This window comes from Drosophila teissieri, chromosome 2L (genome assembly GCF_016746235.2).
Source record: "Drosophila teissieri strain GT53w chromosome 2L, Prin_Dtei_1.1, whole genome shotgun sequence".
NCBI lineage: Eukaryota > Metazoa > Arthropoda > Insecta > Diptera > Drosophilidae > Drosophila > Drosophila teissieri.
This window is the reverse complement of record NC_053029.1, coordinates 7,634,627-7,658,504: the sequence shown is the minus strand read 5'-3', so window position 1 is coordinate 7,658,504 and position 23,878 is coordinate 7,634,627. Positions and strand designations below refer to the sequence as shown.

Sequence of the window (23,878 nt, the reverse complement as noted above, 5' to 3'; positions counted from 1 at the left end):
GAAGAGTACGACCACGACCACGCCCCCGCCGAAAAGCGTGATGATGATGAGCGGACGGACGGAGCCACTAAGCCCAGACAGTGTCATCCACTCTGACGGCTCGATGGCATCATTAACGCATATTCCGGACTGCCTTTCGGGCACAGGCAGACACCCGGATCCGGCAACCAGGGTCCAGGATGCAGCACGAGTACGAGTATCTGGAATCCAAGCCGAGGGAGCCGAGGTTAGAGGCTCGCTCCGTTTCCGGCTTTTGAAGTTCGAGCCGAGCGGCGGGCTTTTAATTTTCTTTGTTTTCACACTGACGTTTTGAGGCCAAAAGGCGTAAATTAATCGAAGGCTTAATTAGCACACACCAGCAGCAGCCAAGGACTCCCCGATGACGGTGATGGCTCGTTGAGTCGGCGTCAACGCGGCGTATGATTAATAAACAGCTCCCTGGCGGATAAATTCCCCCCTGCTGCCAATTTATGATGTTGTTGTTGTGTGTGTTGGTTGTGTGCTGCACTAATTATAGGCATCAATGAAGGTGAAGGTTGTCAATATCGTCGCAACAGCTCGGCGCTCTCGGTGGCAGCAAAATTTCCATTTGAAATGTTTTGTAGGTTGCGAAAACAATGGCCTGCCTCCGACGGGGTAATCCTACAGCGTCACCCACTCCGCGTCCGCTTTTTCTAGCTTTTCTCGGTCTGTATTCTGTTTTTTCTTTTTTTTTTTGCCACGAGTACTGAGTACTGAGTACTGCGGCAACGTAGTTGGCTGCCACTTAATGTGTTTTGCATACTAATTAGGTTGTTTGGCGGCTGCCGTCACATTTCAAGTGTTGAAACAGGTGACAGAAAAAAAGAAAAAAGAGAGAAATATAAAAACGACATTAGGAGCAGCAGGAAAACGAAACTCGTTGCTGCAACAGCACCAACTGCACTTGGGGGCAACACTTGGCGGGTGCAGCCAAGGAAAATGGCAATTGTTTAGATTAGGCTTAAGTAGTTGAGGAATGCGCTACTTGCAAGCAACGTTGCATGTTGCAACAACGGAAAACTCAATTAGCTCCTAATCAGCACATTACCAAGATTTGAAAGCGTTTCAAGTGGAAGTCTCAGCTAAATAAATTATTATTGAGTAATAGTCTTATCATTTTTCCTTATAATTGCCATTGATTATGTTAAGCTTCATTTTCAAATTCAAGTGATTTTTATTACAGAATTTCACGCGTTTCCGCCTGCTAATCAGTTGGCTTACAAGGGCGCTATCTTTAATTACATTATAATTCCGGTTAAGTGTGCCATTAGGTTAATCAATCGTCAAAGCGAAGCAATAAATTTTTGACAAACTGAAGTGCTTCGCGGTTTGTTTACCTATTTGATAAGGCAAAAGCCAATAATGCAGATAATGTTTTTCAGATGGCAACAAAAGTAAAGTAAGTGATTAGTTGCTACCAAAAAATTGCAATAAAGGCCACTTTATAATATTGAAATTGATATTGGGTAGCAGCTCTGTGGCCTGACATGCCCCAAACCAAGCTCATCTGCAATTTATGCTTTATAGCTTGCAAGGCAGATGACTTCCCATGAAAGTGCAGAACTGACATGTAAGAGGCGCGTGGCTCAAAAACAAACTAGAACATAAACAGCAGGGCAGGAGAGGTACAAAGTGAAAAATGTTTTAATTACTCGTCTCAAGGCAAATCCGCAGCCCCTTTGCCCTACGCCCCTGCTGATTGACGCTTTGAAGGGCGAAAAGTAAGTTCATGAAAGTAAATAAGTTTATTAAAATATATCTCATTCTGAATCACACCAAATGAGCAATCCTAACGCATATTATTAACAACTGTTTTCATTTTCCTATTAGATATTACTGTGACAACTCTTTGAAAAATACAGTTTTCTAGTTCTGTAAACTCAAAATTAGCTCTGGTACTGTGGAATCGACAGAGTTCTGTTTGCAATTGTTGCTGCAACACTCGAATGCCTTCATTCTGATATTTTCTCCCCGTTTGCCGCTGTTGTGTGCTAAATAGTTCCCCCAGGGCCGAATCCACTCGAGTCGTGCTAATGAGAACACCCCAGTGACAAGGAGATGCTCGCAAGGACGAGCGAGTTCAGATGCCAAAGGAGGCCTTTAATTCATGGTGCTGCATTATGCAATACTCGAGCGGGACGAAACAATATTTTACTGCAGTGCCAAAGTGGAGCGGAGTGGAGAGCTGGTCCCAGCCAAGAAGTAAGAAGTAAGGAGGTGTGCAGATCCTTAGCCAGGACCTGCGGCACTGCAGCGTGCTCCATTTGCACACATTTCGACAAGGCAATTAATTATGCTAAACTCGTTAGGCGAAAGGCAGCAGCCTCATGCAAAAGAACACAACAACATTTGAGTTTGTTAATGCATTGCTTTCTCGTAACTTAAAGATAATTCTCAATATAAGTAATAAAGTATTATAGTATTAAATGTATGCTCATCGCTTAACATTTAAGTGGTTTGAACTAAATACATAAGCCAGAAGGAAATCTGAGAAAAATCATAAGCCCATTAATCTTTTCCGCATCCGTTTGCCGCTCGAAAAGCTGCGTAATTCATCCCTGAAATGTTGCTTGGCGTCCGGAACCACCTTTGACCAACGCATTGGTTGACTTTTGAGTGGATCTAAGGCGGAGATCTACGGCCGGAACACAGAGGAACACTGAGGAGGAACACGGAGGTCCTGACATTTGCGCTGGCCATGCGCAATTAATTACAAAAGTGTTTGCGGACAACTGGGCTGCTGCGGTGTTTATCCTGTGAACCCCAACTGGACATGGCCATGAGAAGAGGCGGCAGCATTTCTTTTTGCCAGCTAGCCAGCGTTTATGGGGACTCAAGTGGTCCGGAGACCAGAGACCGAAGCTGCCGCTTCAGCTCTTTGCTTTGAGGTTATTTGCTTTTAATGACTCGCAAACTACACCCGCACACACGGTGTATGCTTATGCTTATGCGTCATGTGGCATGTGGCATGTGGCATGTGTGTGTGGACTGCTTAAGTGTTTTCAGATATCGCACATCAGTAGCCAGCGACAGTCAGCCCTGGGCCCCATGGTTTGTTGACTTTTAGACGCTGTTTGTTTGTCAGCACAATTTTGCTTTCCTGTTTTTTTTTTTGTTTTTTGCCCATATATGTATTTCCCATGTACTTTTTGGCTTTTCATCTTGGCATCGGCGCAGACAAGCGGCCACATAAATGAGCTTTGAAGTTTGCATACGCGAGTGCAGGCGCTGCATTCTCACTGGCTGAAGGGATAATGCGACGCAATTACAGACTGAGACTGGGTCCACGTCCATCCCCCCACCCAACAACCCCCAACCCGGTTATATCCTTGAAAATAAATTGTTTTGTTAATTATTTATGGTTGGTTTAATGAGTGTGTGCCATTCGCTGTGTGTGTTTACTGTACCCAGTGTTGCTCGCTGGCGGTCTGGGACGTCGACTTCCATGTGTTTGTTATACTTCTGCATTTTGCAATTATTTTAATGAGTTTTGCATTTAAGCGATTTTATGCAATCATCACCATCCGCAATAGTGTTGGCTGCAAAAAGGGATATGTGCATAAATACGAATGTGCTGCATAATTGCCGTTTTTGCTTCATTAAAAAATATGTCTTTATATGCGCGGCAGACTCATTAAAAGTTGAATAAATTTGTATCTCACTGCGCTTGATTTGGCTTGATCAACGAACTCTAAAGCCCACATTCAAATACTTCCACTAATATAAAATTATTAAATAACTTTATGAAAACCTAAAAAAACATGTACCACTTCCCCTCACTTCATTTTTTGGGTGTAGAAGAACAAAGTATTTAAGGAATTCAAAATTGTTGGTGAGAAACGGATCGAGTCAGGATAATGGAACAACTTGTAGACCTGGGAGATCCCTATCTGTATATGGTTGCCATACCGGCTGAACTTCGCCTGCACTGGAACTACATCGTTGACTTTCTAAGCCCACAAGAAATTGGCCAACAAAACAACGAGCCAAATGTGGAAGTGGTGCCCCTCTCAGAATGGCAGCCCAGAGAAGAAACCACGGACTTCGAAGTGGTGCCCCTGCCCCAAGAACCGAGCATTGACCTATCTGCTGCTGGCGATGGACATCACGTCATTCCGCGGATCGCCGATAACGAGAGGCCGGCTGTGATCATCTTTCGGCCCAACAGAAAGGCAATACCCTGGTTGAGTTGGAAGCGCCTGATGCCGGTGGTCATTGCGATCTCAAGTATTCTCTTCAAGAAGATACTGTCCCTTTTTGGCATCGAGTTGAATCAAGTCTTTGCCCTCAGCCTATCATTCAATGCCCATTTAGCCATATTTCAGTGCTTTCTCGAATGTCTTGCAAGCAGCTTATAATGTTTTGAATTTAACTGTGTTTTAAAGTGTGCGTTAAAGTAAAAATGGCATAACTTTTAATTGCCCAATGTGTGTCGTTTTTTAATCAAAAACAAAACTCTTAATTGATTGCGATTAGTGATTGGGTGTTTCTGATAACCAATTCAAATCATTTGCCTGTGGTCCCAATATTCAAAACACTCCTTGAGGTAATCAGGTACTCGTGGTTCATGGTTCCCTGAAGGGCTGTTATAAAAGAACGAAAATAGACCTTTAGCCCCCCAAGTATTGGCGCCCCGTTTGGGGTCTGAATTTCCTGGTCTGCGGTCTGCATGAAATAATTGCCGGCACTACTGCTTGGTACAAATTCATAAACATTGTAGAAGAAGTACCATCGCGTAATCGTCAATGGGAACTCATTTTACTAATCGCATGGCAGCGATTAGAACCAATTAAGATACCAATTAAGATACGCATTCACTGGCGATCGCGAATACACTGAACTTGAACTTCGTAGTTACAGTATCAGGTTTTACCTAAGCTTTTGCTTATCGTTAAACCGTTTTATTGGCCCTAAGCCGAAGCACAAGCCTCTTGAGGGTCTAAAGTATTTGCTTATCAGCCCAAAACCGTGTGGGGCCCTCCTATAAAAGCAGCGCCAATTTCCTGAGAAAGTCAGTTCTGTTCTCGAATCGAAACTCGCGGTCAGTTCGAAAAGAAATTGGAAAGTCGTCGCCATGAAGTATTTGTGTGGCATTGCGCTTTTTGTCGCCCTTTTGGCCCTCAGTGTGAGGCCATCTGAGGAGGCTTGTGGATACGAGGTGAGAAGTGAATGCCACAGTGCCACAGGAATAATAATGTGAATACCGTGAAAGTGATTCAATAATATCAATAAGGAAAAGTTTTTGACTTCCACGGTGTATTTCCATTCCTTAACGCTCCAAAAACGGCAATATGAGTGTTAAATGAACATGAAATTTAATCCTCAAGTTGGCAATCGCAAAACCGATTTTGTTTTGAGCCATCAAATACTACAGTTTAACTAAAAGTAAAATGCTTTTCAGGCATGCCCCCAAACCAAGACCAACATGATCAACATTCACATGGTGCCCCACTCCCACGATGACGTCGGCTGGCTCAAGACCGTCGATCAGTACTTCTATGGCCACAGGAGCAACATCCAGCACGCTGGTGTCCAGTACATCATCGACACCGTGATCGCCGAGCTGATCAAGGACCCCGCCCGTCGCTTCATCCAGGTGGAGACCTCCTTCTTCTCCAAGTGGTGGTCGGAGCAGTCGGAGACTGCCAAGCAGGTCGTGAAGAAACTGGTCAACGAGGGTCGTCTGGAATTCACCGGTGGCGCATGGAGCATGAACGATGAGGCCGCAGTGAACTACCAGAGTGTCATCGATCAGTTCACCCTGGGATTGAAGTAAGTGTTCGGAAAGAGAAGTTACAGAGGCAGGTATCTAATGGCAATTGGTATATACCAGATTCTTGGACGACACCTTCGGTTCCTGTGCCCGTCCCCGCATTGGATGGCAGATCGATCCCTTCGGTCATTCCCGTGAGCAGGCCTCGATCTTCGCTCAGATGGGATTTGATGGAGAGTTCTTTGCCCGCATGGATCACCGCGACAAGAACGACCGTATCGACAACTTGGGCATGGAAATGATCTGGGATGCCAGTGATACGCTGAGCAACGATGAAATCTTCACTGGTCTGTTGTACCGCCACTACTCGGCTCCTCCCGGCTACTGCTTCGATGTCCACTGCGGTGACGATCCGATCATTGACACCAAGAGCTACGACAACAACGTCAAGTCCCGCGTGGATGACTTCCTCAGCTACGTGAGCGAGGTGGCCAAGCACTACCGCTCCAACCACATCATGATCCCCATGGGTGATGACTTCCAGTACGAGGATGCCCAGGTCAACTTCAAGAACATGGACAAGCTCATCAAGTACGTCAATGAGCGTCAGGCCGAGGGCTCCACCTTCAACCTGTTCTACTCCACGCCCGCTTGCTACCTGAACTCGGTCCACGAAGGTCTCCAGACCTGGCCCAACAAGACCCAGGACTTCTTCCCCTACGGCAGCGACGACAACAGCTACTGGACCGGATACTTCACCTCGCGCCCCACCCAGAAGCGCTTCGAGCGCGATGGCAACCACATCCTGCAGGTGGCCAAGCAGCTCAGTGTCTTCGCCGACCTGAACACCGAGCAGCAGAAGGAGGACCTGGAGTACCTTCGCGAGATCATGGGTGTGATGCAGCACCACGACGCCATCACTGGAACCGAGAAGCAGCACGTGTCCGACGACTACGATCGCATTCTGTACGACGCCATCCTCGGAGGAGTTAACACCGCTCGCGATGGTCTGCGCAAGCTGACCAATCTGCCCAACGGAGAGTTCGAGAGTTGCCTGCAGTTGAACATCAGCCAGTGTGCCTTCACCAAGGACGGTGCCGACAACGTGGTGGTGACCCTGTACAACCCATTGGCCCACACTTCCACCCAGTATGTGCGCGTGCCTGTGAAGAACGAGAACTACGAGGTGACCGATGAGAAGGGCCGCGTGGTGACCTCCGAAGTGGTTCCAGTGGCCTCGCAGGTGCTGGCCCTGGAGTTCCGCGACAATGATACCCAGCATGAGCTGGTCTTCAAGGCTTCCGTTGACAAGATCGCCAACTACTACATTAAGAAGATCGCTAGCCAGGAGACAAAGAACGTCGTTGCTCACACTCAATCGAAGAGGTCCATCAAGGCTGAAGAATCCACGCAGGAGGTGCCTAAGCGTTTCAAGAAGGTTCACTCACTGAAGAATGCTACTGAGACCTTTGACGACGATGAGGGAGAGACCGTGGTGCAGACTTCGGTATGTTATTGGTTTTCAGCTAATTTTGTATGTAAAGTAACACTGTGATTCCTTCCGCTTATAGCAAGTCAAACTCGTGATCGACAACAAAACCGGTCTGCTGAAGACCGTCGAAATGAACGGAGTATCCGAGAACATCGACCAGAGCTACGGTGTCTACAGGACCTACGACTCCGGCGCATACGTCTTCCGTCAATACCACCAGGCTGACTTCATTGTCCAGTACGAAGGTGTGGAGTTCACCGTTTACGATGGATCCTTGGTCAAGGAAGTCCACCAGCAGTTCAGCGAGTATGTCTCCCAAGTCATCCGCATCTACGAGGGCAAGAACCTTGTGGAGTTCGAGTGGCAGGTTGGACCCATTGAGCAGGAAGAAGAGTTCGGCAGGGAAGTGGTCATCATCTTCAACAGCACCATTGCCTCCGACGGCGTTTCCTACACCGACTCCAACGGCCGTGAAATGATCAAGCGTGTCAAGGATCTGCGTGAGACCTTCACCCCCGGTCTGGACAGGCAGCCAACTGCAGCCAACTACTACCCAGTCACATCCCGCATTGCCCTGCAGGACAGCAAGAAGCGTATTGCCCTGCTGAACGATCGTGCTCAGGGAGGAGCCAGTATGCTCGACGGCCAACTGGAGCTCATGCTGCACCGTCGTCTCGTCCGTGACGATGGCTACGGAGTGGGAGAGGCCCTCAACGAGGAGAAGTACGGCCAGGGCATGATTGCCCGCGGAAAGGTGTACCTGATTCTCAGCCCCAGCGATGAGTCTACGGCCGCGGAACGCGAAGCCGAAAAGGAGATCCACCTGCCCTTCTGGAAGTTCTTCAGCAAGAACACTGAGAGCACCAACGCTGTTGCCAAGTCGGTTCCCAGCTTTGACGACTTCCCCAAGTCGGTGCACCTGCTCACCCTGGAGCCCTTCAACGACGACGAGGTTCTGCTGCGTGTGGAGAACTTCTTGGATCAAACCGAGGGCAAAGTGGTCAGCTTCAACATTCGCCCGATCTTTGACTACCTGAACGGTGTCGAGATCCGTGAAACCACCCTGGACGGCAACCTGCCTTTGAGTGAGATGAAGCGATTCAAGTTCCACCACGATAGCTCAGGACACAAGCCGGAAGCTGTCGAGTACTTCACCTCTGCCCACAAGCCTCTGGCCGCTGAGCAGTCGCAGGAGGCCTCCGAGTTCAGCGTCACCTTGCAGCCAATGCAGATCCGTACCTTCATTATCAAGACGGAGTAAACCAAAGTTCTCAATGCAGTATTTCACGAAATGTAAATAATTTAATAAATAAATTCAATGTCAAAAATATAAAGCTTTCCTTGGAAACTAATTTAAAGCGTTAGGAGTAGAAATGGGCTATGTTATAGACAATTAACTTTACAAGTATTGGGAACATAAACGCTTGGCTTCATAGTTCATTTTCTCTACAAGGAAATGATATCTTGGGTGCTGTTAACTGTCAACATACACTCCACCATTTGAGGGTTATTAAACACATTAATTTTAAGACATTTTTGTTTTAAAGCCAAATAAAAATAGCTAATCCAATGTAAAGCGAACTTTATAACATTTATTCCTTGTGCCTACTTATTGGACTGGAAATCATTTGTCTATTATTATACCCGTTACTCGTAGAGTGAAAGGGTATACTAGAAGATTCGTTGAAAAGTATGTAACAGGCAGAAGGAAGTGTTTCCGACCACATCAAGTTCTTAATCAGGATCAATAGCCATGTCGAACTGGCCATGTCCGTCCGTCTGTCCGTATGAACGCCTCGACCTCAGGAACTATAAAAGCTAGAGTGTTGAGACTAGGCATTTATTTTCTAGAGACATACTGCATATATGTCTCTAGAAAATGAATGCTTAATCTTAAGAAGTTTGTTTCCAAATGCTGCCAAGCCCACTCTATGCACAAAACTGCCACGCCCACACATTTGTAAAATATTGAAAATTCTCGTTTGTCGGGGAATTTGACTAACATATCTTCTTCTTATTTTTTTGTGTAAATTCAATCAGTTTAGTACTAAAAGTGGTGTTTTATATATGCGTATTATTCGAAATATAAATTCCGATTTGAATAAATGAATGTTTATGTGATACTCATAGAATTTTATTTACATCAAAATATTTGTTAGCTTAATCAACTGTTTCATAGAGTGCGAAATTGTATTTTATGCATTTTTTACGTCATGATGATTTTTAAAGGCAGAACTACTTTACCTCTAATATACTATAAGAACAATTAAGTGGAAAGTCTATATTGGGTTGGAAATTAGATAAATTGGTTTTACTACTTCGGATAATGAAATATTTATGCTAGTGTGCTTCATTATGAACTCCTCAATTTGAAAGTTATCAAAAACATTATTTTTTTAAGAAACTTTAGTTATTATGCCAAATAAAACTTACAAATCAAACTATTTATCTCTTGTGTCAATTTAGTGGACTGAAACTAATTTCGATCATTTTTTGCTTGTATAAATCAGTTTAGTATTAAAAGTGGTGTTTTATAGAGTCGTAGTATTCGAAATGTGAAATCCTTATAGAATAAATAAAGGCTTATTTAATACTCAGAATATTATTTTCATCAAAATATTTGTCAACCTAATCAACTTTTTTAAAGATTGCGGAATCGTGTTTAATGCAATTCTCATGTCATGGTGAGTTTTAAACGGCTTGAGGTCTTATGTATGAACAAATTTAAATTGAAAGCCAATTTAGCCTATATTGGGTTAGCGATAAGATAAATCGTTTGAAGTAATTTGGTCCCCTAAATATTAAATTTTTCTGTGCTTCAACGAAACAAAGGTGTTACTTTAGTTAAACATTTTACCCAACATCACTGTGAACTTGAAAACTAGAATCCACGATAGGCACATAAGTGTTTTGCTGCTAAGGAGAATTCAGGTCACCATGAGTGGCTTGTGGGCTTTGGATTATTTTATCGTTAGCCTTGGTACTTCACTGTATCTCATCACTTACACTTTGCGTGGGGCTTTCAACTTTCCGAGTAAAAGTAACTAATGTGTTGCCTTCTGATAATTTCCAGTACAAAGCCATAAATGGTGTTTGGATGCAATCGGCAACTACAATTTGATTTGACTAATCAGCAGATAAGCACTGCAACTCTGTCAAAACAGAAGCAAACTTTTATGGAGGCCTATTAAGATAAAAGTTCAATAATGACCAGTAGTAGTAATAGCGTTCATTTGTTTAAAAGTTTAACCATTGATCGAATTGCGGGCATTATTAGCCCATTATGATTAAAATACACTTAACTGAATTTTGAGTGCGCTTGAGTTTACGTAATCCGATAATGCATTCAAGTACCGATTGCTTATCAACAATCTCTGATATAAATGGGCCAGTTCTCAAAAGCTAAGAATTCAGTTGTGGTTCTCACCTGGAACCATCGGTTACATCGATTTGGCAGATCAAGGAATCCCACGATGAAGTTGTTTGGCATCGTCCTTAGCGTTGCCTTTTTGGCCCTTCAAGCCAAGTCAGCCCAAGCTGTTTGCGGCTATGAGGTGAGGAAAAGGATAGTTTCACCCGAATTAACCAAACTAATAGGAGGATTGTGTTCTTAAGTCATGCCATGAAACCAAGTCTAACATGGTCAACATACACTTGGTGCCCCACTCCCACGACGATGTGGGCTGGCTGAAGACCGTCGACCAGTACTACTATGGACACAGGAACAACATCCAGCACGCTGGAGTGCAGTACATCATCGACACCGTCATCTCCGAGCTGATCAAGAATCCCGATCGTCGCTTCATCCAGGTGGAGACCTCCTTCTTCTCCAAATGGTGGGACGAGCAGTCGGAGACCATGCGGGCAATCGTGAAGAAGCTGGTGGACGAGGGTCGCCTTACGTTCATCAACGGAGCCTGGAGTATGAACGATGAGGCTGCCGTGAACTACCAGAGTGTGATCGACCAGTTCACAGTCGGATTGAAGTAAGTTGTGGCGGTGAAACGTCGTTGGAAACAAAAATTTTAAAATACAATTTCCATAAAAGGTTCCTGGATGAGACTTTTGGAGTTTGTGGCCGCCCGCGTGTTGGATGGCAGATCGATCCCTTTGGTCACTCCCGTGAGCAAGCCTCAATCTACGCCCAGATGGGATTCGATGGCGAGTTCTTCTCCCGCATGGATCACAACGACAAGGGTAGGCGAATGAACGACCTGGCTCTCGAGATGATTTGGGATGCCAGTGAGTCGATGAGCCAAGTCAAGCTCTTCACTGGACTCCTGTACACCTTCTACTGGGACACTCCCGGCTTCTGCTTCGACGTTCACTGCAGCGACGATCCAATTATTGACAGCGACAGTTACGACAACAATGTCAAGTCGAGGGTGGATGACTTCATCGCCTACGCCGCCCAAGTAGCCGAAAAGTTCCGCACCAACCACATCATGATCCCCATGGGCGGTGACTTCCAGTACGAAGATGCCGAGGTTAACTACAAGAACATGGACAAACTGATCAAGTACGTATAGCATCTGGTTACTTTAAATTCTGTGTTTTCTAATTCATTGTCTTTCTATGTTAGGTACGTCAACGAACGCCAATCCAGTGGCTCGAAGTACAACATCATCTACTCAACACCCACGTGCTACTTGAACTCCGTGCACAAGAGTGTGCAGTCCTACCCGAACAAAACTCTGGACTTCTTCCCCTACGGCAGTGATACCAACAGCTTCTGGACTGGTTACTACACCTCCCGTCCCACCCAGAAGCGCTTCGAGCGCGATGGCAACCACATCCTGCAGGTGGCCAAGCAGCTGAGCGCCTTCGCCGAACTGAACACCGAGCAGCAGAAGGAGGACCTGGAGTACCTTCGCGAGATCATGGGTGTGATGCAGCACCACGACGCCATCACTGGAACCGAGAAGCAGCACGTGTCCGATGACTACGATCGCATTCTGTACGACGCCATCGTCGGAGGAGTCCAAACTGCCGGCGATGCTCTGCGCAAGTTGACCAATCTGCCCAACGGAGAGTTCGAGAGTTGCCTGCAGTTGAACATCAGCCAGTGTGCCTTCACCAAGGACGGTGCCGACAACGTGGTGGTGACCGTGTACAACCCATTGGCCCACACCACCAAGCAATATGTGCGCGTGCCAGTGAAGAACGAAAACTACCAGGTGACCGATGACAAGGGCCGTGTGGTGGCCTCCGAGGTGCTTCCATTGCCCACGGAGGTGCTGGCTCTGGAGTTCCGTGACCAGGACACTCAGCACGAGTTGGTCTTCAAGGCTTCCGTTGACAAGATCGCCAACTACTACATTAAGAAGGTTGACAGTAAGGAGAGTTCGAATGCCGTTAGGATCATTTCTCAACCTAAGACGAATGCTGAGACCTACGATGACGGCGAGACTACTGTGCAGACTTCGGTAAGTGCCAAACTGTTTAATAATGGAAACACTTTACCAAACTATTTTGAATCCATTAGCTGATCAAGTTGGTGCTCGACAACAAGACTGGCCTATTGAAGAGGGTCGAAATGAACGGAGTATCCGAGAACATTGAACAGAGCTATGGTCTTTATAGGACCTATGACTCTGGTGCCTATGTGTTCCGCCAGTACAACCAAGGAGACTTCGTCATCCAGGAAGATGGTGTCGAGTTCACCGTTTACGAGGGAGCTTTGGTCAAGGAAGTCCACCAGCGATTCAGCGACTACATTTCCCAGGTCATCCGTATCAGCGAAGACAAACCCTACGTGGAATTCGAGTGGCTTGTGGGCCCCATTCCCGTTGAAGAGGACTTTGGCACGGAAGTAGTTACGATCTTCAGCAGTGAAATTGCCTCCGAAGGCGTGTTCTATACTGATTCCAATGGACGCGAGTTGATTAGACGCGAGAAGGACAAGCGAGAGGACTTCACCTCTGAGCTTGGTGTCCAGCCCACTTCCGGAAACTACTACCCGATCACATCCCGCATTGCTCTGCAGGACAGCAAGAAGCGCCTTGCCATCCTAAACGATCGTGCTCAAGGAGGCTCTAGCATGAAGGATGGTCAAATCGAGCTCATGCTGCACCGCCGACTCGTCCGTGATGACGGCTACGGAGTGGGAGAGGCCCTGAACGAGGAGAAGTTCGGCCAGCCCCTGATTGCCCGTGGTAAGGTGTTCCTGATCCTGAACGCCGCCGATGAGTCCACGGCCGCGGAGCGCGAAGCCGAGAAGGAGTTCCACCTGCCCCTTTGGAAGTTCTTCAGCAAGAACACTGAGAGCACCAACGCTGTTGCCAAGTCGGTGCCCAGCTTTGACGACTTCCCCAAGTCGGTGCATCTGCTCACCCTGGAGCCCTTCAACGACGACGAGGTTCTGCTGCGTGTGGAGAACTTCAAGGATCACATCGAAGGCAAAGTGGTCAGCTTCAACATTCGCCCGATCTTTGACTACCTCAACGGTGTCGAGATCCGTGAAACCACCTTGGACGGCAACATGCCATTGAGCGACATGAAACAATTCAAGTTCCACGCTGAGGGTTCCGGAGTTAGGGGATCAGAGCCTGAGTACTACACCTCGTCGCACAAGCCGCTTTCCGCAAATCAGACGCAGGAAGCCGCCGACTTTGCTGTCACCTTGTATCCGATGCAGATTCGCACATTCATCATTAAACATTAATAATATAATTGTATTTCAATGAAAACGAAAGAATTAAATAAAATGATGTCTAAATAAAATACAATGTGGTTTTGCTTATACTACTTAGGAAATATCTCTCTTAACACTACGAGTATATATAGGAGAATAATTCGAGTCATATAAATATTGAAGAACTGTGCAAAATTCATTGAGCTGGTTCGGTTTTAACTCAATTCGCTTTGACACCTTACATTACAAGTTAGTGGAGTATTGCCATGTGATTCAATAAATAGAATTAATAAACAATCATTAATTTATGGTACTAGCTACCTTAAAGACTTCAAGTTACTTATGACTGGAGATTCCAGGAATCTTTCCCACTGCGTCTAAGCTAAAATAAGCAATCACTTATTTTATTTAACCGAGAAGAAGTTTAGCAAATATTAGTAAAATACGCAAATTTATCAATTAGGCTGCAAGTGCATTACAGGAGCTTCAACCTTTTGAAGTGGATGATAAATAATGGATCCAATTGTTATCGCCACGTGGAGGGTGGTCATTCTAAAAAAAAAACCCTATTCATCCAGTTTCAAGTATTTAATGACCCCTAATTGCTAATTAGGTTAGCTTATCTTAGTGACCATCATGTACTTTCTTATCACTGCACACTTGGAAACGGTGCGCCCTATAAAGGAGCAGTCTTGGCTTAATTGAAATTCAGTACTTCGCAAAGACAAGATGACTTATTTTACTCGTATTTCACTCCTGTCCATCTTGTTGGTGGTCTACGTAGATCCATCCAAAGCAGTTTGTGGCTATGAGGTAAGATATATGTGTTAATTCCTATGCAATGATAACACTGCCAAGATATTTTGCAGTCATGTCCCGCAACAAAAGCGAACATGGTCAACATTCATTTGGTGCCTCACTCCCACAACGATGTGGGTTGGCTGAAAACAGTTGATCAGTCATACTACGGTTACAAAAACAAAATTCATCATGCCGGTGTGCAGTATATATTGGATAGTGTGGTGTCTCAGCTCCTCCAGGATTCCGAGCGTCGCTTTATTCAGGTGGAGACGGCCTTCTTTGCCAAGTGGTGGGACGTCCAGTCGGAGACCATGAAGAAGGTGGTCACCAAGCTGGTCAACGAGGGGCGTTTCGAGTTCACCGGCGGTGCTTGGAGTATGAACGACGAGGCAGATGTCAACTACCAGGGTGTCATTGATCAGTTCACTGTGGGATTGAAGTGGGTTAATACCAAATCCTATCTTCTTCAGCATCTTAATAACCTGATGTTCGTAGGTTCCTAGACGAGACCTTTGGCGCCTGTGGTCGTCCTCGAGTTGGCTGGCAGATCGATACTTTTGGACACTCCCGCGAGCAGGCAGCCATTTTCGCCCACATGGGTTACGATGGCCAGTTCTTTTCACGCATGGATCACAATGACAAGGATACGCGTATGAGTAACTTGACCATGGAGATGATTTGGGACGCCAGTGAATCGTTGAGCGGCGTCAGTCTCTTCAGCGGCATGCTGTACAACTTCTACTCGGACACTCCAGGCTTCTGTTTCGACATACTTTGCACTGATGAGCCCATTATCGATGGCGACAGCGAAGAGAACAATGTGAAACAGAGGGTAGATAAGTTCATCAATTATGCAAAGAATGTGTCAGAGGTCTACATCACAAATCACATCATGGTTCCCATGGGCGGCGATTTCCAGTACGAGGACGCCAAAGTCAACTACAAGAACATGGACAAGCTTATCAAGTAGGTGTAACTAAGTTTAAGGTGTATAGTTTCCTATTTTCCTTCCCTCTAGGTACATCAACGAACGTCAGGCATCTGGATCCAAGTACAATATCTTCTACTCCACTCCAAGCTGCTATCTGAACTCCCTACACCAGAGCCTGGAGTCCTGGCCAAACAAGACACAGGACTTCTTCCCATATGCTCACGAGAAGAATAGCTTCTGGACTGGATTCTTCACTTCCCGACCCACTCAGAAGAGATTCGAGCGGGATGGTAATCACATGTTGCAGGTTGCCAAGCAGCTTTCCGTACTCGCAAATCTAACAACCGAGCAGCACAACGAAGACCTGGATTATCTGCGCCAGGTGATGGGAGTGATGCAGCACCATGATGCCATCACGGGCACGGAGAAGCAGGCTGTCTCGGATGACTACGATCGAATGATGTACGAAGCCATTGTGGGAGCATCTAACAATGCCCGAGATGCCTTGCGGATTCTGGCCAACATGCCCAATGGAGAGTTCGAGAGCTGCCTGAGGTTGAACATCAGCGAGTGTGCCTTCACCAAGGATGGTGCTGACAATGTGGTGGTCACCCTGTACAATCCACTGGCCCATGGCTCCACTCAGTATGTTCGCATTCCAGTTAAGGAGGAGAGCTACCAAGTAACTGATGAGAAGGGCAGAGCAGTTCCATCGGAGGTGGTGCCAGTGCCGTGGCAAGTTTTGGCATTGGAGTACAGACCCAATGATACCCAGCACGAACTGGTGTTCAAGGCCACTGCAAATAAAATTGCCAGTTACTATATCAAAAAGGTCGACAGCTCGGAGGCCAAACTTTCATTTATAAAGAAGATTGAACCCAGAGAAGATGGCAATTCCGAGACTGTAGTAGAAAACTCCGTAAGTGCCTTTAATTGTCCAATAACTAAAATGTTTTATGCCTAAGAAATTTACCCCTTAGCTCGTTAAACTGGTGATTGACAACCAAACAGGACGATTGAAGTCGGTCGCAATGAACGGAGTGTCCGAGAAAATAGTGCAGAACTTTGGCGTTTACAAGAGTAACACTTCGTGCGCCTACACTTTCCGCCAGAGTGGGGACATTGAAGTTTTTGAAAATGATTTCGAGTTTGCCGTCTATGAGGGAAGTTTGGTCAAGGAAGTGCACCAGCATGTGAACGAGTGGATCTCGCAAGTGATCCGCATCTACGAGGGCGTAAACAGTGTGGAGTTGGAGTGGCTGGTAGGACCGATTCCCATCGATGACAAGCAAGGTAGTGAATTCGTCACAAACTTTAAGAGTGAAATTTCTTCGAACGGAGTTTTCTATACCGATTCCAATGGTCGGGAGCTGATGAAACGCGAGAAGAACAAGCGCGAGGACTTCGTCTCCGACTTAAGCCGTCAGCCTGTGAGTGGCAACTTTTATCCAGTCACTTCGAGAATTGCTCTTCAAGATGATACCAAGCGATTGGTCCTCCTGAATGATCGCTCCCAGGGAGGAGCCAGTTTGGAGGACGGTGCCCTGGAGATGCTGCTCCATCGGCGTCATCTCTTCAACGACGGCGGTGGCGTGGGCGAAGCCCTGAATGAGACGCAGTATGGCAAAGGTCTGATTGCCCGAGGAAAACTTTACCTCATTCTCGATTCCGCGACAGATGGAGATACTGTCACAGAACGCAAGACTGAGAAGGAGCTCTTCCTACCCTTTTGGAAGTTCTTTAGCAAGGCAGGTGGAGTCGAAGCGGCTTTAACAAAGTCCCTACCCGACTTCGATGATCTGCCCCAGTCGGTTCACCTACTCACCTTGGAGTCCTTCGCCGAGAATGAAATTTTGATCCGCTTCGAGCACTTCCTGGATAAATCTGAAGGAAGGGTGATTAGCTTCAACATACGAGATATATTCGATAGTCTTGGCGGCTCGGCGATCAGGGAAACCACCTTGGATGGAAACATGCCACTGAGCGAGATGAAGCGATTCAAGTTCCATGCCCAAGAATCCGGAAATAAACCGGCATCCGTGGAATATTCTACGGCTCAGCACAAGGCACTTGAGGCTGTCCAATCGGACGAGGCCTCACTGTTCGCTGTAACTCTATATCCCATGCAAATTCGCACATTTATTATTAAAACGGTGTAAGAAAAGAATAAGAAATAAATTATCAAAAATGAAATTACTTTGTTCATATCATTATCGGCTACTTCTGCATGTGGTGCTTTCCCTTTCCTGTAGATTAGAGCTCGATTGACTGTAATCTTAAACCTGCTTGGGGTTCGCAATCAAACCTTTGGTTATCTTCAAGTGGGTTATTACCAATTAAAATCCATTTAAGTTATTGAATGATAAGAACTGCAATTCATGCCAAATCGAAGGTAGGCCAACAAGTACAGTGTGATTATGTCGGAAACACGAGCACTGCATGGGGCACAAATAAAACGCATGGTACTTACCCTTTGAGACTTTTCACTGGCGGTTGGTTTTTGGTTAATTGGCTCTCTCGACTACTTAAAATTCAAAATATCCTGAAGTGGTGATTACTTATCAGATAACCCCCATTGAGAAGTTTATAAAAGTGGCAACTTTTATTGTAAAGTCAGTTCTTGGTTTGCAGTCGTCTATTAGGGAACTCTGCAAGATGGGTTCTGTAAAGAACTTGGCCATTTTCTTGGCCTTGTTTGCCTCTTACATAGCGATATCTGAGGCTGTCTGTGGTTACGAGGTGAGCAAATTAAGAGATCTTCGAAAGCATAGGTATTAAAGTGTTGATTTATGCAGTCATGTCCCGACACCAAGTCCAATATGATCAACATTCACTTGGTGCCCCACTCCCATGACGACTTGGGTTGGCTGAAAACGGTCGATCAGTACTATTATGGCAATAAGCACAACATTCAACACGCCGGAGTGCAGTATATATTTGATACCGTTGTGGCCGAGCTGAGCAAGGACTCACGTCGCCGCTTCATCCAGGTGGAGACCGGTTTCTTTGCCAAGTGGTGGGAGGATCAGTCGGAGGCCAAGAAGCAGCTGGTCAGGACCTTGGTGAACGAGGGTCGTCTGGAATTCACCGGTGGCGCCTGGAGCATGAACGATGAAGCTGCCGTCAACTACCAGAGTGTCATTGACCAGTTCGCCGTTGGCTTAAAGTAAAATCATAACGAATCAATATTCAAATGAATAGAAAATAATCGTAAACCCATATTTATAAGGTTCTTGAATGACAACTTTGGAGTTTGTGGCCGCCCTCGCGTCGGCTGGCAGATCGACGCCTTTGGCCACTCCAGGGAGCAGGCATCCATGTTTGCCCAAATGGCCTTCGATGGCCAGTTCTTTGCGCGCATGGATCAGAATGACAAGAACAAGCGAGTGGATAACCTGGGCCTGGAAATGGTCTGGGACGCCAGCGAGACCCTGGAGGAGATGGACTTCTTCACCGGCATGCTCTACAATCACTACTCTGCTCCACCTGGCTTCTGCTTCGACTCCCTCTGCCAAGATGATCCCATAATTGATGGCAAGAGCTACGACAACAATGTCAAGTCCCGGGTGGACGATTTCCTCAACTATGCTTCCAACTTGGCTGGCTACTATCGCTCTACTCACATAATGGTGCCCATGGGCGATGACTTTCAATACGAGAATGCCTACATGAACTACAAGAACATGGACAAGCTGATCAAGTAGGTTTAATATTTCCAATAAGTAAGTACACTTCTGTAAATTATTATCTTTAGGTATGTCAATGAGCGTCAAGCCAGTGGCTCCAAGTACAATATCTTCTACTCAACTGCTGGCTGCTATCTGAACTCCCTGCACAAGAGCCTCCAAAGCTGGCCCAACAAGACACAGGACTTCCTGCCCCATTCCCATGAGGCCAAGAGCTTCTGGACAGGATTCTTCACCTCTCGCCCCACCCAGAAGCGATTCGAGCGCGATGGCAACCACATCCTCCAGGTGGCCAAGCAACTGAGTGTCCTTGCCGATCTATCAGGCGAAGAACAGACCAAAGACTTGGACTATCTGCGTCAGATCATGGCTGTTATGCAGCACCACGATGCCATCACGGGCACCGAGAAACAGGAAGTTTCCAATGACTACGATCGCCTCCTGTATGATGCCATTTTGGGAGGTGCCAACACAGCCCGCGATGCTCTTCGAGTTCTTACCAAGCAGCCAAGTGGAGAGTTCGAAAGCTGTCTAAAGTTGAATATCAGCGAGTGCGCCTTTGCCAAGGAAAATGCTGATGACTTCATGGTTACCCTGTACAACCCATTGGCTCACACGTCTGTGCAGTACGTGCGAGTGCCTGTCAAGGAGGAAAACTACCAGGTTACCGACGAGAAGGGTGCAGTGGTGGCTTCCGAGTTGGTCCCAGTTCCCTGGCAAGTCCTGGCACTGGAATTCCGTAACAACGACACTCAGCATGAGCTGGTTTTCAAGGCATCTGTTAATAAGATCGCTACGTACTTTATCAAAAAGGTTGATAAAACTACAGCAGCAACTACTCAAACTAAACAGTTATTGAATGAGAAGGAATCTAACGTGAATGTTCCTAAGCGTTTCAAGAAGGTTCACTCCTTGAAAACCGATTTGGAAACCCTCGACGATCAAGAGACAATTGTCCAAAACTCGGTGAGTTTTACAGCATGAACAACAAAGGTTACCAAAGTAACTCATCCCTAAATATTTTCTTTCCTTACCAGCTTATAAAACTAGTTATTGACAACAACACAGGACGGTTGAAGACCGTTGAAATGAACGGAGTTTCCGAAGATATAGAGCAGACCTTTGCAATGTACAAGACTGCCCGATCTTGTCACTACATATTCCGCCAGGATGCAGACTTGGAGCTACTGGAAGATGCATTTGAATTCACTGTTTACGAGGGCGAATCCGTCAAGGAAGTCCACCAGCATGTGAACGAGTGGATCTCGCAGGTGATCCGCATCTACGAGGGAGTCAACCGAGTGGAGTTCGAGTGGCTAGTGGGTCCTGTTCCCATTGACGATGAGCTGGGCAAGGAGATTGTGACCATCTTCAAAAGTGGCATCGCCTCCGGTGGAGTCTTCTACACCGACTCAAATGGTCGTGAAATGATGAGGAGGGAAAAGGACCAGCGGGAGGACTTCAGTCCCGATTTGAGTGAGCAGCCTGTGAGCGGAAACTACTATCCAGTCACATCCAGGATGGCTCTGCAGGATGGTAGCAAGCGAATGGTCCTGCTCAATGACCGTTCCCAGGGAGGCGCCAGCTTGGAGGACGGACGCTTGGAGATGATGCTGCATCGTCGTCACATTTTCGCCGACGGCTCAGGAGCTGCCGAGGCCATCAATGAACAACAGTTCGGAAAGGGACTGATTGCCCGTGGCAAACTGTTTCTGTACCTCAACGCCGTCGAGGATGGAGCCACTGCATCCGAGCGAGTGGCCGAGAAAGAGATTCACCTGCCCTTCTGGAAGTTCTTCAGCAAATCTAGTGACATCCAAAGTGATGTAACCAAGTCGTTGTCCGATTTCAATGACTTGCCACAGTCGGTTCATCTGCTTACCCTGGAGCCCTATTCCCAGGACGAAATCCTGCTGCGTTTGGAGAACTTTTTGGATCAGACTGAGGGCCACGTGGTTAGCTTCAGTATTCGGCAAATTTTCGACGATCTTGGCGGACTGGAGATTCGTGAAACGACCTTGGACGGCAACCTTCCACTAAGCGATATGAAGCGTCTAAAGTTCCACCATGAGGGTTCTGGTCCTCTTCCCTCAAGTCCGGAGTACTTCACCAGCTTGCATAAGCCCTTGGCAGCTGATAAGTCGCAGGATGCCTCGGAGTTCAGTGTTACCTTGAAGCCCCTGCAAATCCGTACTTTCATCATTAAAAAGGAGTAGGCTGCCTCCGAAATATAGGAAAAATAAATGCTTGAAATTATTCGAAAGTAATAACGCATTCATATTTCGGTTTATTGTAATTCCACCGGAATAGACGAACCGCAATGATAATTACAAGTTGGCTATGTCGAATCGAGATTATCAGTATCAGCCGCTCCGCAGGATTTTCATATTTGCCGCTTACAATGCAGATACATTTACTGCATTGGCTTCCAACCAACCACCCATGAGCCCCATTCCCGCTGAAAACACCTCAAATCCCGGCCTGAGTCGGCATAAGTCCTTTGGTTATTTGGTGAACCCGTGGCTTCCACTCTTCCCCCATTTTGCATTTTGCCTGTGGGTTTTCGGTGTTGTGCAATGCCTGCTTCATATATCTCTATATAAATGTATATGCATATAAATGTATGTATGTATAGAAGTAGAAGTGATATCTGTATGCGATAGCTTGTTGTTATTGTTGTTGTTGGTCTAATGCTGCTAATGTCTGGCACTCGAAAAAAGATTTGCGCCCAATACCCCTTGGCTTTGGCCCCTGCCCACTAAATACTTTTGTGCCAACACCACACTCGCATTGCAGGAGCACTGTGGTCCTGGGCTTTTATTATTAAGTTCGCCACGGGAGACTTTAATCTTTCGTCTCCTGGTTGGGACAGCCGGCTCATGCTCGCACACATAGATACCCACAGCTTTACACAGCTACACCCTCGGCTCTACTCCATTTCACTTGGCTGCGATGCAAAACAATGAGCTCCTGAATTCATGCCATATGTGTGTGTACCGAGTCCTGCGGCCTGAGTCCTGCGTCCTGGGAGATGGGAAAAATTATTTAATATTGCCCGTCTTAGGCGTTGGGGCGATGAGGCGTGGCAAGTTGAGGCGTTGTTTGGTACTAATCCTTGGCGAGCATTAGACACGGAATTTAATTTACTCGTAGTTCCAGCTGAAGCCTGGTTCCTTTACAAGTAGGAAAGGAAACACACCGAGCCAAAATATCAACAAAAATAAAAGAAACATCCCAAAAAAGTTGCAGATTTACTCAATAACTTATTCACAGAGTGAACTTACTACAATTATAAGTTCCAACACATTATACAGCAATAGAAATTATAATTGAAATAATGATTTCATTTTTTAAAACAATTTACTATGCTATTCTCTTGGTTCTATTGCTGTAAGCTTGTCTAATTTAGTACACCTGCACTCTCTTACTGAGCGTTTCTCTCTCTGTACCGGACTTGCCACAGTGTGGCCTGGCATATGTGTGCCAAGTACCCCATGCTGGCAGTCAGACTCTGCTCTGCCGACTTCCGGTCGAGTTGGCGCTTTTAATTCAAATGGAACCCATGCAAGAAGCCACCCATCATCACCCACTCATCTACCCACCCACTTGCCGCCTGTTTACTCGCTGAGCTGGGCAGATAATCCAACTTTGATTAAGTAATTTCAGCGTTGGGGAACGTAATAAGTTGGGTGTTCAAATCCAAGACTCAGCCGCTTATTCCCATGTGAGATTCCCATGCCGCACTGAAGCCGACAAAACAAAAAGAAAATCACCATGAAAGCACCGAAAATATTTAGCACAATGCCCAGTATGGCCGGGTTTTCGTGCTGTTTTCAAATTTCTGTTGTTCGGTTAATGCCTTTGACATCGCAGTTATAACGCGATAACTGCTCCCTCATGTGAAGTGATTACTAGCGAAGCCATAAACTTGTAATATTCAGATTTCTTAATTTGTATCATATCTAGATTGCTTAAATTGCCATCAGTTATTTAAAACTACATCTTTAAATCGTTGAATTTTTAGCATTTACCTTTTAAAACCTTGTAGCAATATGATTTTCTGTTTGGGAAATCATTTTATAATTAAACCAAACGAAAGCAATAAGTTTGCAATAGATCAGCTTGAAGTGGAATGCTAAACAGTTTATTTTAATAAATATTATAATATATTTCTTTAATTTCACTTCGCGCTGCCTATCAAAAAGAGCTTATAACATTTTCGTAAAACTTAAATTTTCCATCACTTTTTTGTGTAATACTATTGGCAAAAACTGTGTGTTTAAGCCGAGTTCAAAGGGAACGCGAATCGGGAAAATGGAAAACAATGGACAAATGGTAAATGGTAAACTAAGCGGCTAAACAAATATCGCCATCGAGCATAAATCCTTGCCAAAGCGCTCACTCGACAACTCAATAATACGAGCACAAACGGCGCCACAGAAAAAAAAAACAAATACAAAAAATGGCATCCAAAGTGTGCTTTTTGGCACTTCAAATACAGGGAATACAGTGCAGCCGGCTTATAGACAATCGACTGGTGTCGTCCCCCCCGGAAAATCGGGAAAATCCATGGGACCAATGGCCCCAGCGGCAAAGCGGC

The 23,878-nt window shown here is 46.0% G+C and overlaps 5 protein-coding genes across 5 annotated transcripts; all 5 read left to right on the top strand.

Annotated features, from left to right (window-relative positions):
• The first annotated feature begins 3,789 nt into the window (after positions 1-3,789).
• Positions 3,790-4,439, top strand: LOC122626502. The gene has a single exon (XM_043806786.1). It carries the CDS (start codon positions 3,879-3,881, stop codon positions 4,377-4,379), a length of 501 nt encoding a protein of 166 aa, XP_043662721.1. The 5' UTR covers positions 3,790-3,878; the 3' UTR covers positions 4,380-4,439.
• Positions 4,440-5,043: 604 nt separating this feature from the next.
• Positions 5,044-8,538, top strand: LOC122615286 (lysosomal alpha-mannosidase). Its single transcript, XM_043790305.1, has 4 exons — positions 5,044-5,179; positions 5,423-5,793; positions 5,855-7,241; positions 7,306-8,538. Exons 1-4 carry the CDS (start codon positions 5,096-5,098, stop codon positions 8,485-8,487), a joined length of 3,024 nt encoding a protein of 1,007 aa, XP_043646240.1. The 5' UTR covers positions 5,044-5,095; the 3' UTR covers positions 8,488-8,538.
• Positions 8,539-10,622: 2,084 nt separating this feature from the next.
• On the top strand, positions 10,623-13,949 carry LOC122616054 (lysosomal alpha-mannosidase). Its single transcript, XM_043791317.1, has 5 exons — positions 10,623-10,780; positions 10,842-11,212; positions 11,275-11,745; positions 11,809-12,652; positions 12,712-13,949. Exons 1-5 carry the CDS (start codon positions 10,700-10,702, stop codon positions 13,888-13,890), a joined length of 2,946 nt encoding a protein of 981 aa, XP_043647252.1. The 5' UTR covers positions 10,623-10,699; the 3' UTR covers positions 13,891-13,949.
• A 635-nt stretch (positions 13,950-14,584) lies between these two features.
• On the top strand, positions 14,585-17,751 carry LOC122611942 (lysosomal alpha-mannosidase). Its single transcript, XM_043785368.1, has 5 exons — positions 14,585-14,673; positions 14,730-15,100; positions 15,157-15,627; positions 15,680-16,511; positions 16,573-17,751. The coding sequence occupies exons 1-5, from the start codon at positions 14,590-14,592 to the stop codon at positions 17,749-17,751; spliced, it is 2,937 nt and encodes a 978-aa protein (XP_043641303.1). The 5' UTR covers positions 14,585-14,589.
• A 446-nt stretch (positions 17,752-18,197) lies between these two features.
• LOC122618691 (lysosomal alpha-mannosidase) lies at positions 18,198-21,521 on the top strand. The gene is made up of 5 exons (XM_043795258.1): positions 18,198-18,331; positions 18,388-18,758; positions 18,822-19,292; positions 19,347-20,244; positions 20,316-21,521. The coding sequence occupies exons 1-5, from the start codon at positions 18,248-18,250 to the stop codon at positions 21,492-21,494; spliced, it is 3,003 nt and encodes a 1,000-aa protein (XP_043651193.1). The 5' UTR covers positions 18,198-18,247; the 3' UTR covers positions 21,495-21,521.
• The last annotated feature ends 2,357 nt before the right edge of the window (positions 21,522-23,878 follow it).